General features: G+C 58.5%; 2 protein-coding genes across 5 annotated transcripts in view; one reads left to right on the top strand and one right to left on the bottom strand.

The window, feature by feature from the left end:
- Positions 1-6,882, top strand: part of PYGB (glycogen phosphorylase B) — a 59,453-nt gene extending 52,571 nt beyond the window's left edge. Inside the window, exons 16-20 of the mRNA XM_081255558.1 lie at positions 668-809; positions 2,307-2,514; positions 3,078-3,212; positions 4,290-4,356; positions 5,473-6,882. Coding sequence (XP_081111684.1) covers positions 668-809; positions 2,307-2,514; positions 3,078-3,212; positions 4,290-4,356; positions 5,473-5,625 — 705 coding nt within the window. The 3' untranslated portion in view covers positions 5,626-6,882. The remainder of the gene's footprint in view (positions 1-667; positions 810-2,306; positions 2,515-3,077; positions 3,213-4,289; positions 4,357-5,472) is intronic.
- A 789-nt stretch (positions 6,883-7,671) lies between these two features.
- ABHD12 (abhydrolase domain containing 12, lysophospholipase) overlaps positions 7,672-13,460 on the bottom strand; it is a 69,816-nt gene continuing 64,027 nt past the window's right edge. The window contains exons 6-8 of one of the 4 annotated variants that reach the window (XM_081258008.1): positions 11,660-11,738; positions 10,552-10,679; positions 7,672-9,565 (exon numbers count right to left, since the gene is read on the bottom strand). In XM_081258008.1, coding sequence (XP_081114134.1) covers positions 9,526-9,565; positions 10,552-10,679; positions 11,660-11,738 — 247 coding nt within the window. In that variant the 3' untranslated portion in view covers positions 7,672-9,525. Of the gene's footprint in view, positions 9,566-10,551; positions 10,680-11,659; positions 11,765-13,460 lie in introns of those variants that run through there. The other 3 variants (XM_081258006.1, XM_081258005.1, XM_081258007.1) reach the window with 3 other exon arrangements.

The following is a 13,460-nucleotide window of genomic DNA, read 5'->3' as shown; positions in this document are numbered from 1 at the left end:
ATAACACTTCAACCCTAAGAACTTAATCAGTTGTCTTCACAGTGATGTTTTCCTGCAAAACCACACAGCGCCACCATCACACCTAAAACACTTGACAAGAATTCCTCCACATCGTTAAATATCCAGCCAGGGCCACATGCAGCCGTCTTGTGACAGCTACAGATATCTTGAGCTTGTTTGAATCAGGACCCAGCAAGGTTCTCACAAGGTGACAGGCGGCTGTGTCTCTTAAATCTCTTCATCTGTAGGTTTTTCTCCATGTCCCCCTCTTTTTTCCCCTGCAATTTGTTACAGAAATCGGGTTGTGTGTCTTCCCCAAACCACGTCCCTCTGGTATCTCCCAGTACCTTCCTTGGTTCCCTGCGTTTCCTGTAAGTCGGTAGTCAGTTCTCAGAGGTCCTTGTTCCCTTTCTCCATTTTTGAAAAAACCAACTAGAATCAGAAAACCAAGCTTGAGGTTGACAGATTTGTGCACGTGGGTGAGGTGCTATCATGAGAGGCGCTCGGTTGGAGCCAAGGAAGCGGGTGGGGCACTGTGCCCTGTGACCCCCCCCTCCCCCGCTGGCAGAGCCACTCGGCTGGGCTGGACACGCCCAGCCCCGGCTCCTGCGACCCTGCCCTGCCCCTGAGCACAGGGTGTCTGCTGAGCGCCCCTCCCCGGTTGCAGGCAGCACCCGGCTACCACATGGCCAAGATGATCATCAAGCTGGTCACGTCCATCGGCGACGTTGTCAACCACGATCCGGTTGTGGGCGACAGGCTCAAAGTGATCTTCCTGGAGAACTACAGAGTGTCCTTGGCCGAGAAAGGTGAGCCTGCCCTACCCGGGCGCAGCCAGTGGTCCTCTGTGGTCAGGGCCTGTCTTGCTTTCAGACAGCTTGAGGGCCCCCCACCCCTGGTCTGGCTCTGGGGGAGCCCTGCTGCCGCCGAGCGCGTGGGTCGTCCTCGGCCTCACACACCCTTGGTCTCTGAACTTGCCGCCACTCCCCCTCCTCTGCCCCTCAGCTTGGCCTTTCTGCCCCGGGGCTCCCTCTTGCTGGCCCTCCCCGTCCCCCAGAGGATGCTTCTGCTCGTCCCCACCTGTTCACTCTGGCCTGGCATCCTGCACCTGCTCTGGGAGGGTCTAGCCTGGGGCCACTCCACTTTGTGGGTACTGGGTATGTGTTGCCATCTGGAGAAGGGCCTGTGGCCAAATGTGCCTCGGAGCATAGCTGTCTGAGCTGGACAGGCCTTTCTGTGCCGGCCACTTCCAGAGACCTGGCAGGAAGTGCTGGGAAAACTGAGCCTGGAATTGTGGCCTGAGTAGCAGCCCCTCTGATCCACGAGACTGTGCGCTGCCCTCCAGGCATTGAGTGAACGGCAGGCTCACGCACTCCCTCCTCCTCCCTTGTGGACGGGTCATCAGGACCATCCCTGTGGTCCTGCCACTGCCATGGACCATGTGTGGCTCGGGGGTTGGGTTGGGGTTAGTGTTTCACTGAGCTTCTAAAGCAACTTGCGGCCGCTGCCTGGCACTCCCGGGCCAGTTCCTGCGCTTCCTTAGAACTGACCCTGGGGACAGCCAGCCTGGAGTTGGGCCCCACACCCTCCCCCAGCTCTTGGACTGGCCGTGGTAACGTGTCCACCATCCCCTCTGCCTGAGGGGCCGGGGGGGCCTGTGTCTCTGTCCTGGCGCCTGGACCTGACCTTGAAGAAGGGCCTGGTGACCCCGAGTGCCCTTCAGCTGGGTTAGGGAAGCAGCATCAGCTCTGAGAACAAGCTGAGGACGTGGGAGCAGGGATGCCAAGGCAGGCAGGACGGAGGCTGCGCTCCTGCTGCCACGTGGAGAAACTCACGCAGGGAACCCACACTTGGGAGAAGCTGCAGGGCCGTGGATGGGGTCGTGTCTTGGCCGCTCTGCCAGTCTGTAAACGGCACAGAGTGACTTCGGTGTGTGTGGCCACAAGAAGGTTGTCCCCCCGCTGTCCCCAGTCCTCTGGTGCTGTGAGTCGGGTTCCTCTTTAAGCCATTTAAGGAGCCTGCGGGGCTGATCTAATAAGACAGCAGTGATGTCAGGATACAAGGGAACGATGACAACACCAGGCTTTGGTTTGGCCCTGGTCCGCAGAAGGTTCCAGAACAAAGGTCCTTTGCCACCTGCAGGGCTTCTCAGGCATCTCCACTGGATCCTCTGCCTCAGGCTGCCCTAGGTCAGAAAAGGGAGCCGTACAGGTCGCGTGGTCAGTGCGTGGTGTTTCTGTGCTGTTCCCATTGCTCTCGTGTTGAGCGGTTCATGGCTGACGGGTCTTGCTCTCGCCCCCTTGCAGTGATCCCCGCCGCCGACCTGTCACAGCAGATCTCCACCGCGGGCACCGAGGCCTCGGGCACAGGCAACATGAAGTTCATGCTCAATGGGGCCCTCACCATCGGCACCATGGACGGAGCCAACGTGGAGATGGCTGAGGAAGCTGGGGCCGAGAACCTCTTCATCTTTGGCTTGCGGGTGGAGGACGTGGAAGCCCTCGACCGTAAAGGGTGTGTGTCCCTCTCAAGACCTCAGATCTCCTCTACTTGTTTTTCACACCCTTGGATACCTTGAGGGGTCCCAGCCCGGCCTAATTCTGTGCAACTGAAATTGCCTAGTTGCCTAAAATCCCTCAGGGGAGTTGTTGAGGCCTCAGGCACCAGCTGCTGAACCCAAACAGTCAGAACCTTGTCAGCCTTTGAGCGCTGGCCCTTTCGGCCCCATCCCATGTCTGCCACACGCCTCCCTCTCCCTGGACTCCCTAATGGCCACAGGGTGTCTCTCCAGCTTGGTTTCACACGTCATTTTCTTCTGCAACATCCTGGCACTGGGGGCGGGCCGGGGGCGGGGCTGCTTGAGCATCCCCTCGGAGGACTGCGGCAGAGCCATGCGTGTGACTTGCACGTTCTCTAGCAACCACGGGTCTGTAACAGTAAAAGGAGGTGGTGGAATTGATGTGCTCACGGCCCATGTCCACCTCCAGTGCCTGTGGTTGCCAACCCCACCTGGCTGTCCTGGGCCCGAGGCACAAACGGCCCCAGCACCTGCCCATGAGACTGCCATCTCCCCACAGGTACAACGCCCGGGAGTACTATGACTGCCTGCCCGAGCTGCGGCAGGCTGTGGACCAGATCGGCAGCGGCTTCTTCTCCCCCAGGGAGCCCGACTGTTTCAAGGGTGTCGTCGACATGCTGCTGAACCATGACAGGTGGGACAGCCCCTCGTCCCTCTCCGATGGGTCAAAGTGTCCCCCTGGCAGGCTGAAAACTGCACGTTGTTTGGGGCCAAGCCTGGGCCTCGGTGAGGCTCACCCCCACCTCAGCCCACGGCCAGAGGCTCGGCTGCACCCAGGGACCGGGGTTTGTGGGGCTTCTGATGGTGCTCAGCGAGCCTGGGGGCCTGGTGATGGGATTGCCAGCTGCCAGGTCCAGCCCCAGGCCCCCGGCACCAGCTGACCTCCTGAACGGGAGTGACAAGCGTCGCCTGGGCAGGTTGGAGGCGACTTCCTCAGGGCAGAGGGAGCCTGGGTTTAATGGGGAGCCCAGGAGTGGTTCAGGTGGAATGAGCTTGTGAGGCCATGAGTTACCACATGGTTGATGTTTTATGACGAGGCCGCTGACACGGGGTTCTGCTCCCTGGGGCACAGCCTTGCACAGCACTTTTTATAGGTCGGCAGTGCCTTCTCTGACGACAGGCCTCTTCTTCACCCAGGTGGTAAAAGCTGAGTCTGTCAAAGGCCGAGAATCGACCTCTATTCCACTTTCAGTTCCTTTGGTTTAGTCTGTCACTTTCTGATGAATGCTGTCAGCTGGCTTCTGTCAGACCCGATCGTAACTCCACACACGCCCGGGGCTGGGAGCTTGGCCCTGCTGAGGTCTGTGATCAAGGAGGGACTTTACAGGGTTTTATGAATTGTGTTTCTGACTCAATCGTAAACAAGACGTGTTTCTGTGTCCATAAATCCTGCACCACCAGTTCTCAGCCCGTGAGATCTGAGAACAGATGGTGATGGAGCCTGTGGTCACCCTGTGCCCTTCCCCTGGAGGTGAAATTGGTGGGAGGCCTCAGCCTATGCAGCTCTAACCCACGTGCACAGGTTCTTTAAAGAACACTGGGTTAAAATAAGGTTTTTCTAGAATAGGGTCCCTAGGACAAAAGCGTTGCTCACAGAGTAGTCCCCGTGGCCACCCCTGTCGTGCAGAGCATGAGGACGCAGCCAGCCAGGCCCGTTTCCTGACCTCCCACTCGTCACCGACCCAGCCCAGCTTCCTGTCTCCCCTTTCAGGTTCAAGGTGTTTGCGGATTATGAGGCATACGTGGAGTGCCAGGCCCGGGTGGACCAGCTGTACCGGGTAAGGTCCTTGGGCCCTGGCAGGGAAGCAGCAGGGCGTGGCTGTGTCCTGCTGTCTTGGGCCACTCCCAGGAGGTCACAGTTCATCTAGTGGCCCAGAGCAGGTTGGGCTTCCTCATTTCCTGCTCAGGGACTGACTCAGCTGGCCCTCTGCCCAGGCTGCTGTCCACACCAGTGCACCTTCCCCTGCAGCCTCTGGGCAGCTGCCACGGAGCACAGGTGAGCAGGGCAGGAGTTTCCTTCTGGAGGCTCTGCACACCCTGGCCTGCGATCTGACCGCCCATGTGGGTGTGATGAGGAGAGCCTGAGGTGAGGGATGGGCCTTGTGCGCAGTGAAGACCTTTCTGTGCTTAACATGAGAAGATGAATGATTCCTTGTAGACGTGACAGATCTCTGACAGCAAGTAGAACAAGGACTTGTAGCTCCAAGGAGTGGAGTTTCTGAGGTGGGGCTGCGGGAGCCAGCTCCCCAGTCTGGGGCCCCGTGTCCCTGCCTTGGCGTGACCCCCGGAGAGCGTGCATGTCCAGTGGGGTCTCCTGGGAAGACTCAGCTCCTGAACCTGGGGAGGGAAGGGAGGGTGTTCCACCCTGTGCACCCAGCCAAGCATGGCAGCAGGAGGGGACACTGGCGATGGGGGTGTGACTGCGCAGTTGTTGGGTCAGATGGTTCATGGCCCAGGTCGTTAAAGCAGATGCTTGGACGCGGCCTGAGGGGTTCGTGTGTCTGAGTTGTTGCCCACGTCTCACCCCTCCCGCCCCCCCCCCCACTCGAGGAAACAGCCCCTGATGTTCCCTCCTGTGACAGAACAGGAGGGTGCCTAAACACGGAATGATCTTCTGGGCTCCGGGAGGGACTTTGCTTTCCTTTCGGGGAGGCCCCTCTCGGTGCTGGCTGCAGCCTGGGGGCGCATACTCCTCTGGTGGGGTGTCTGTGCATTGTGTGCGCCGCACCCCAGCAGGACCTCTGTCTAGTCATCTGGAAACTTTCCTGGTGGGTGGGCCCTCTCCCTGGGGAACTCTTGGTTGTAGAGTGCTTGTCATCCGTCAGGCTGGCAGCCAGGGCCTAAGTGCATCTGGGAACAGCCCAAGGTCACCGATCACCCGCTTCCCTCTGCAGAACCCCAAGGAGTGGACCAAAAAGGTCATCAGGAACATCGCCTGCTCGGGCAAGTTCTCCAGTGACCGGACCATCACGGAGTACGCCCGGGACATCTGGGGCGTGGAGCCCTCTGCCCTGCAGACCCCACCCCCCAGCCTCCCCAGGGATTAGGCCCCCGCCCTCCCCCACGGGACCAGAGGCGTTTGTTTTCTTGCTGACTCTGCCCATTTCCAAGCACTTTGCCAGCACCCTGCTTTTTTCAGTGCTGTTTCCAGGACGGCCATGGGGATCTGGGTGGTGGCTTTCAGGGATTGGGTTGGGGGAAGATGCTGAGGTGAGATGCTCCCCCGTTTCCTGCAGGAAAGCAGAGCCCACAGCACTGAGCAGGGCAGCTGGCCTGCTGCTTTGCCCACCTGCCCCTCGGAGGTGGAGGAAGGTGGACTTGTCTGCTGGGCTCCCCGTAGCCTTGCACACACCTTATGTGAGCTCGTTTTTAGTTCTGAGCCTCTGGATTCTGGGGTCCGGCCAGGTAGCCGTGGTAAAGCCTGGGGTGGTGTATGTTTCTGCAGCGCCTCATCCAGTGTGGCCCCAGTTCTCCCTGGCCCAGCGCTGCCTCCTGGCCATGCAGGGAGGGTCCAGTGTGCTAGGCCATGTCGTCATAGCTGCTGTGTGGGCACCCAGCCCGGGGTTTCCAGATTGATCAGATAAACAGGCCCCAGGACAACTGAGAGTGACACTGGGGACACCTGTGTCCAGCATCTAGGGAGCTTTGGCTGGGACAAGGCTGGCTGATGCAGAATTGATTTGGTTTTGCTTTTTCATAAGGAAATGAAACTAGCTGAAGCCTTGTTTTAGCAACTAAAAATAGCACTTTTCAAGTTTAGTGCCTGGGGAGGCAATGCTGGGATGTTCTCACCTGGTCCTGGGGACCCAGGTGGGGTCCCCACCTCTGCTGGGTGAAGCTGAACACCCAGCCCCCGCTGCAGGTCTGTGCCCGTCGAGTCCAGGAGGGTGCGTTTCCGGTCTCACAGGAGGCCAGCCTCCCTCCTCCCAGCAGCATGACAACCTGGTCTGGAAAAGGACTGAGTGGGCCCAGAGAGGAGCCCACTTTCCATTCTGCCCAGAGAGCAGGCTGGAGCTGGGGAGAGCGGGTGAGCAGAGGGGAAGGACAGGGCCAGGGAGCAGGCAGGAGCTGTGGGCGGAAGCGTCCGGAGGCTGTCTCCTCAAATGCTGGACCTGGGTGGCACAGGGTCCTGCCCTCATCCCCATCCTGACTGCTCACCTCCCCAGAGGCATGAGGGTTTGGGGTTGCATCCCCAGCGCCCTCTGCTGCCCGTCCCTTAGGCCGAGTGTAACCATCACTGTGCCCCTCGCTGTCACTGCCTCGTGTGAGACACGGATTAAACCTTCCTGCTTGTGCTCAGTTGATCTGGCCTCTGTGTGTCACTCTTGTGCCCAGGGTAGTCCCATGTCCCAGCCAGGCTAAATTATGGTCTGTCATTCCGGGACTGAGAACAGAAAGTTCTCTCACCTCAGCTGCATGTGGGGCTTCGAGCCACGAGTGCCTGAACCATTAAACCCAGCCACTTGGAAAACTGGCTCCTGGGTGTTGGCATTTTTGGTGTGAATTGTACTGTTTTTTTCACCCATCTTTTGCCACCCACTCCTGGTCCTGGGAAGTGGAACGCCCTGGGGACCAAAACTCCTCCCCCACCACCCTAAATTGTATGGCTGCAGGTTAAATAAAAAACCCAGAGGGATGTGACTTGGGGCTCACTGTTACCCAAAGTACCCAAGAACGCTGTGGATCCCTGCTGGTGGCAGGATGTGCGAGATGCCCCTTGGTTGGGGGCACCTGAGATGCACATTCCTGGTCTCAGGTCTGGGGCAGCTGCTGGGACACATGCATCTGATGACCACAGTTCACAGCTGTGCACATCTCTTGCTGTTCCTGACCACCGACTGACTTCTATGACCCATTAAAGGGTCAGTCCTAACCCACAGTTTAAGCTTAGTCGCTCAGACAGAGGTAATAAGCTGAGATGCCACCAGGCAGAGATGTGTAGACCTGATTACTAATTATCTGACAGCTGACAAGGGCGGCAGCTACCAGCCCCACGATCCCTTTTTATGCTTCCTTATCTTCAGACTGTCAGACACCTGTAAAAACACTAACAGCTTGTATTTTTACTTTATAGCTTACCTTATTCCCCCCAAAAAACTCTGAGGCAACTTACATAGACAAAATTTTAAGGAAAACAAGATGCAGACTTGAGCCCAGGCAGAGCAGGCCAGGTCTAGACGGCCTCATTGGTCAAGACGAGCTGGGGATGTGGCTCTGAGCTGCAGGGCCTCCAGGAGCCTCAGTGACTGAGAAAAGCACGAAGGGGCTGCCCTGGCCAGGTGGGCACTTCGTGCTTTAGTTACATGAAGACGGTGTCAGGTGGGGATGGGTGTCCAGCTCTGATGGAAATCCAAGGAGACATGAAGCTGGGGGACGGGGTGGGGCCCTGCAGGCCGTGCTCACACCTGAATTAGATACCAGGAGCACAGAGCAAACCTGTCCAGTAGAAGATAACTGACAAACTGACCTCAGGAGGGTCTGTTCCGTTTCAAACCCGGTTTAAGAAAGACGTGGGTTTTCCAGATACAAGAATCACCGTGGGCAGGTCTAAGGTGCTTCAGAAAGAGGGTGTAACCTAACCTGCTTCTGGGCCTCCAGCCAGGGCACAGCTGCTAACAGGCCACAAGGGGGGCAGGTAAACAAGCCCCTTCCCACCCTGGGGAATTTCTGCGCTGCCGAGACTGGAAAATGCCAGAGCCTGACGACCTAGGGGAGGAAGGCCTGCCATCAGGAGAGCTTAGGTGGACTCAAGTCCTCCGACCTGGGACAAACCCTGTGCTTCACAGCTCGAAGCCCCCTTATTAAGCCACACACCCTCTCCTGGGAGAGAGGTCACTTAATGGGGAGGTGAGAAGTGGGACAGCTGGCAGGCGCTGGCTGGGAGCGGCACACGTGCAGGGGAGGCTGGTTTGGCAAAAAGCCAAACAACACAAGCGCCACCACCAGTAAGTGAACAGGGCGATGCTCGTGGGCCAGAAGAGTCCCTGGACTCCAGCAGCCTAAACCCCACCCACCACCTGTCCATCGACACGGCAACATTCAACGAGCTTGTTAACTGTAAGGTTGGAAAGGCCACCTGTGTAGGCCTGGTTTTTAGAAAAATGCCATCTCCACCTGGAGAAGCCGTCCCCACCTCCCCACCGTGAACATACCTTTCCCAGAGATAATGTCCCTCCGTGCTGGGCCTCAGTGTCTGGGAGGAAGCGGGAAAGAAGGGCCCGTGATCCTCGGCCTTACAGAGGCGACACCACCTCCCATACGGCCGGGTCCTGAGAATGGCCTGGGGCTGTGGGTAGGGCCTGGCCTGGAGGCGTCACTGAGAAAACAGACAGACCACCACCATGATTTTATTCTTAAATAAATGCTCAGTCTAAGGCCAGGTTAGGTAGACAGGTGGGTGGAAATCGCAGGAAGGCGGACCACGGGCACCTCCCCCGCTGGGAGCAATGGGGCCGCCCAGGGAGGCAGGGACACCAAGGAAGGCAAGCCGGGTGCACAGGGTGGGAGGGGCTGATGGAACCACTGGAGTCCGTTCTGGGGAGGGACAGAAAGAACCCATGTTGCCCCACATTCTCGAGAGTGGTGCCAGAAAGCTCAACGTGGTCCCAAGACCCCACGCCTCCTGCCCCAGGCTCCCGGTGCCCAGCTCAGGAAGTGTGGGATCAACTAGCCGATGGCCAGAAAGCTGTCACTGTCTTCCCAGCAAGACCTCAGGTTGAGTGGCAGCAAGAGGGAGAGAGGGCCACGTGCCCACCGCCCAAGCTGTCCACAGAGACCTGTGCTCCCAGCCACCCGGGGCGGGTGCCTCAGGTCTGCCAGGGCTTCCTCTGCCTGGCCCGCTGGCATCCGAGTTCTCTCCAGGCGCATCTCCAGGGTGCCGGGCTGGCCGGAGGAAGCGGGGAGACAACGGCAGACATCTTCATGCTCCCTCAGGTGGCGAGTAACACTCAGTGCTGGCGCCCCGGTTCCGACTTGCCCAGGAACTCCCTGGACCAGAGGAGGACACCTGTCGGCCAAACCTCTTGAGGCCAAACATGAGACCCCACCTCCTGTGGTCCTCCTACAGCCCACCTGGGGAGGCCGCAAAGGAGCCTGGAGGACCACACTTCCGCTCAGAAAACCCTGTGAGTTAAACAAGCAGGGCGCCAACGGCAGCGCCCAAGTCAAGTCCCGACACACAGGAGCAAGGATGGGGTCACTAACTGCACCCCGATGTTGGAGCCATTCTCTGGTCTACATTTTACGTAATGTATTCCTTTTATGGGGAAAAACCACAGTCCCAGAGCAAACCCATACTCATCGCTGTCCCCTCGCAGCAACCCACATCCGTGAGGCAAGAAACTGCAAAGGAACGCCCCCGCAACCTCAAGGGCGAAGTGGAACCACCTGGCACACACCTCACCAAGGGCTGATTCCAGCACCCCAGGCTCCACAGAGGCCCCCCAGCCAGGACGTGTGGGCTGCCTGCACCCTCCAGCGGGAGGCAGAGAGCGCCTGGTCCATCCAAACCCTTCGCTTTGCCACCAGCGCACCCCTCATCCTCAGGCTCTGCGCCCAAGCTCGAGATGGGTGCCCAGGGCAGCAGCCCACGTCCTGGCCCAGGATTTCGGCCAGCGCAGTGCAGCCAGGGGCACAGCCTCCCTTCCAGAAGCAGCTGGGGACAAACAGGCTTTTGAGGAGCTGGCCCAGACCTGCACCCCCTGTGCCCCACGCGCACGAGCAGCAACCTGACGGGCCTGTGGGAAGGGACGGAGGCCTGACCCGAAGCAGCTGTGGTGTCTGTGCTGCACGACCTGCACCACAGGGAGATCACAGCCCTACTGACGGTGGGGACGGCCCAGGAGGGAGGGGTGACACTCTTGACCCCTCACTGTGACTCGGCCCCGAAATGGCTTTTGTAGCTGCGGCCGCACACGCCTGCCTGAGCCATCGCCACGCAGGACGGCATCGCGGGTGAGAGGAGGGCGCCTCACCTCAGGATCCGTGGAAGCTCAGGGCTCTTGTAGATGTACTTGTGCCTGTAGCCAAGGTCCGAGTGGAAGGGGATGAACTGAACCTTGAAGTCTCGGAAGCTGCGTGACGGTGCAGCAATGTTGTAGAGCTGGGGAGGGAGAGGCGGGTCAGCGCCTGGGGGTGACCTGCCTACTGGCCTCCCTCTGCCACAGAGAGCAGCCCGTGGCCGCCGTCTCCAAAGAGCAGCCCAAGACCCCCGTGCCCAGCACCCTACAGCCTGCCTCAGCCACAGCAGGGACCCTCGGGGCCACCACTCAAGACCCTCTCCGTCCTCACGCCCGTCTTGCAGACCGCCCTTCCTCGGGGGCCTGCAGCACCGCAGAGAGCCACCTGCTACGGGATGCGGTGGTGGCCTGAGTGCCAGGAGCAGCCCCGATGGCTCAGTCCCTGGGGCTGGGTGGGCTGTGTGCCTCAAACTTTGCCGTGTGCCTGGGTCAAGGCCCGCCAACAAGGTGGCTCAGGACCTGTGCCACCTCAGCCCCCTCCTCCCAGCCCGGGATGGCCAGGTCGTGCCCGGAGCAGCTGGAGGGAAGGACCTGGCCCCCGCACACCTGCCTCAGGCCTGGTCTGATGTGGCCTGGACGTCGCGCCCTCTAGCAGGCCAGCGCCATGGCCAGACAGTGCTCTCTCCCACCCTACCCCCACCTACAAATCTAATCGGGCTTCCTGGCAGCAAAGGCAAAGCAAATACAGCAAAAGCAGACACACAGGCAACATGGCACCCTCTGCCGTCAGTCCCATCCCAGAGGCAAGAGAACAGGTGAGAGTTCTGTACCAATTCCAGCCACTGGGGGAGCCTCGCCATCAAGGGTTCTTTCCCTCCAGCCAGTAACTGGCAAGCCCTCCTGGCTGAGTCCCCTGTACGGGGACCCAGGAGATATTCATTTGCTTATTTTCACGTTTCCTTCTGGGGCGGCATCAGCTGTCCAGCCCCGCCCCGCCCCTGCTGCCAACCTCCTCTGCCCTCTCCCTCACAAGGGGCCCTGCCAGCAGCAGGACCCTCCTCCCCACCTGCCTGGCCTAGCCTGGACCAAACGTGAGTTTGCCCGACGCCCGCCAGACACCCACCTTTCTGCCGAGCTGGAAGGGCACCACAGGGTCGTCCTCGGCGTGCAGGATGAGCAGGGAGCAGGAGATGTGCTTCACGCTGCAGGGAGGAAGAAAGGCGCTGGACTGGCCCCCAGGAGGAGCTGGGGTCTCCTGGGCTCCCAGTCCTGCCCACAGCAGGGACCTGGCTTAGGGAGCGCTTCACCGTGGTGTGGAACGCCTCAAACTATGGGCATTTTAATAGAGAACTAGCAGTTGATTTCTTAGATGTTTCCATCAATATCTATTCTAGGTGACAGGTGTCAGCCAAATCTAGAGATCAATTCATTCACCAAATCGGGTCCCTGAATATTTCCTGGAAATTAAAAATTATTTTTTTTTGCTAGTAGACTACTCTTACAAAGTTACAAAACAATATTTACAAACTAAGTGATTCAGGTGGGCCAGGAAACTCACTCAAATGAACTTTACTGGACATCTGTTGGCAACAGAGCCACCCTCTAACTTACCTGTCGTGTACATGATATTTAAGGTCACTCCGGAGAGTTTCAAGTAAATTAACAGTCTCAACAGATTCACAGGATCCTATCCTTCAGCAAAGCACCTAACAGAAGGACTGGATGGGCCCGGGGTCTCCTAGGCGCCCCTCACTGGGGTCTCACGGGGAGCTGCTGGATGCAGCAGACACCTGTTGTTGGCGATCCCATGCTGATCTGGGGGCTTCACAAGGGCAGCCCCGGGGCGAGCCTGGCACCTGGCAGGACCAGGCCTGGGGGCGCGCCACCCCTCAGAGGCCCAACTCTGGCCGTCTGCAACTGCTGCTAGTGGCTTGCAAGTTCACCCGCCCACCGCGTTCCACCCCCAGGGTGGGGCGCTGCTGGTGTGTGCGTCACGCTTTGACGGCTACGGCTTTTCTGGACTTCCACCCACGAAGCTGCTCCGTAGCCTCTCTGACCCTGGAGGCCCCCCTCACATGCTGTCACCTTTACCAAATATTCGGGAACAGACCTGCCCACCAAGCTGGGGCTCCTGACTTGCAGTGGGTGAGGGCCGGCCGGCCCACCAGCACTCACACAGGCTTAGCTGGGGGGCAGCCAAAGGTGGCTTTCTCATCGTTGTCATGTTTAGAGGGAACCCAGGCTATTCAGATAATTCTTCTCTTAAAAATGTAGATTTTTAAATGTTAACTGCATATTCAGATAAGGATTTTTCCTTTTTCTTTTTTTTTTGAAGAAATTAAACCCCATGAAATTAAGATATCACAAAGATAACATCAGCAGAATCTGAACGTTGTTCAAAGAACAGTCCTTAAATAGAACGTGTAACTGCTGGTTTACCTCAGAGAAATACTTTTTTTTTTTTTTTTTTTTTTGCGGTACGCGGCCCTCTCACTGTTGTGGCCTCTCCCGTTGGCGGAGCACAGGCTCCGGACGCACGGGCTCAGCGGCCATGGCTCACGGGTCCAGCCTCTCCGCGGCATGTGGGATCTTCCCAGACCGGGGCACGAACCCGTGTCCCCTGTATCGGCAGGCGGACTCTCAACCACTGCGCCACCAGGGAAGCCCGAGAAATACTTTTAATATAAAACTTTGTCACATCTTTCCATAACCAAACACAAAACCTATGGCTGAGGCAAAGTCATTTTTTGAATAACAGTTGCTATTACTGCTTTAATACCTGTTTAGGAGTTCTGGTTTTTGTTTTTTTTTTTTTTTTTTTGGCGGTACGCGGGCCTCTCACTGTTGTGGCCTCTCCCGTCGCGGAGCACAGGCTCCGGACGCGCGGGCCCAGCGGCCATGGCTCACGGGCCCAGCCGCCCCGC

The sequence above is a fragment of the Mesoplodon bidens genome, assembly GCF_964165515.1.
Source record: "Mesoplodon bidens genome assembly, chromosome: 15".
In the NCBI taxonomy this organism is placed as follows: Eukaryota; Metazoa; Chordata; class Mammalia; order Artiodactyla; family Ziphiidae; genus Mesoplodon; species Mesoplodon bidens.
Note: the sequence above shows the minus strand (reverse complement) of the source record. Positions and strands in the feature narration are given on the sequence as shown.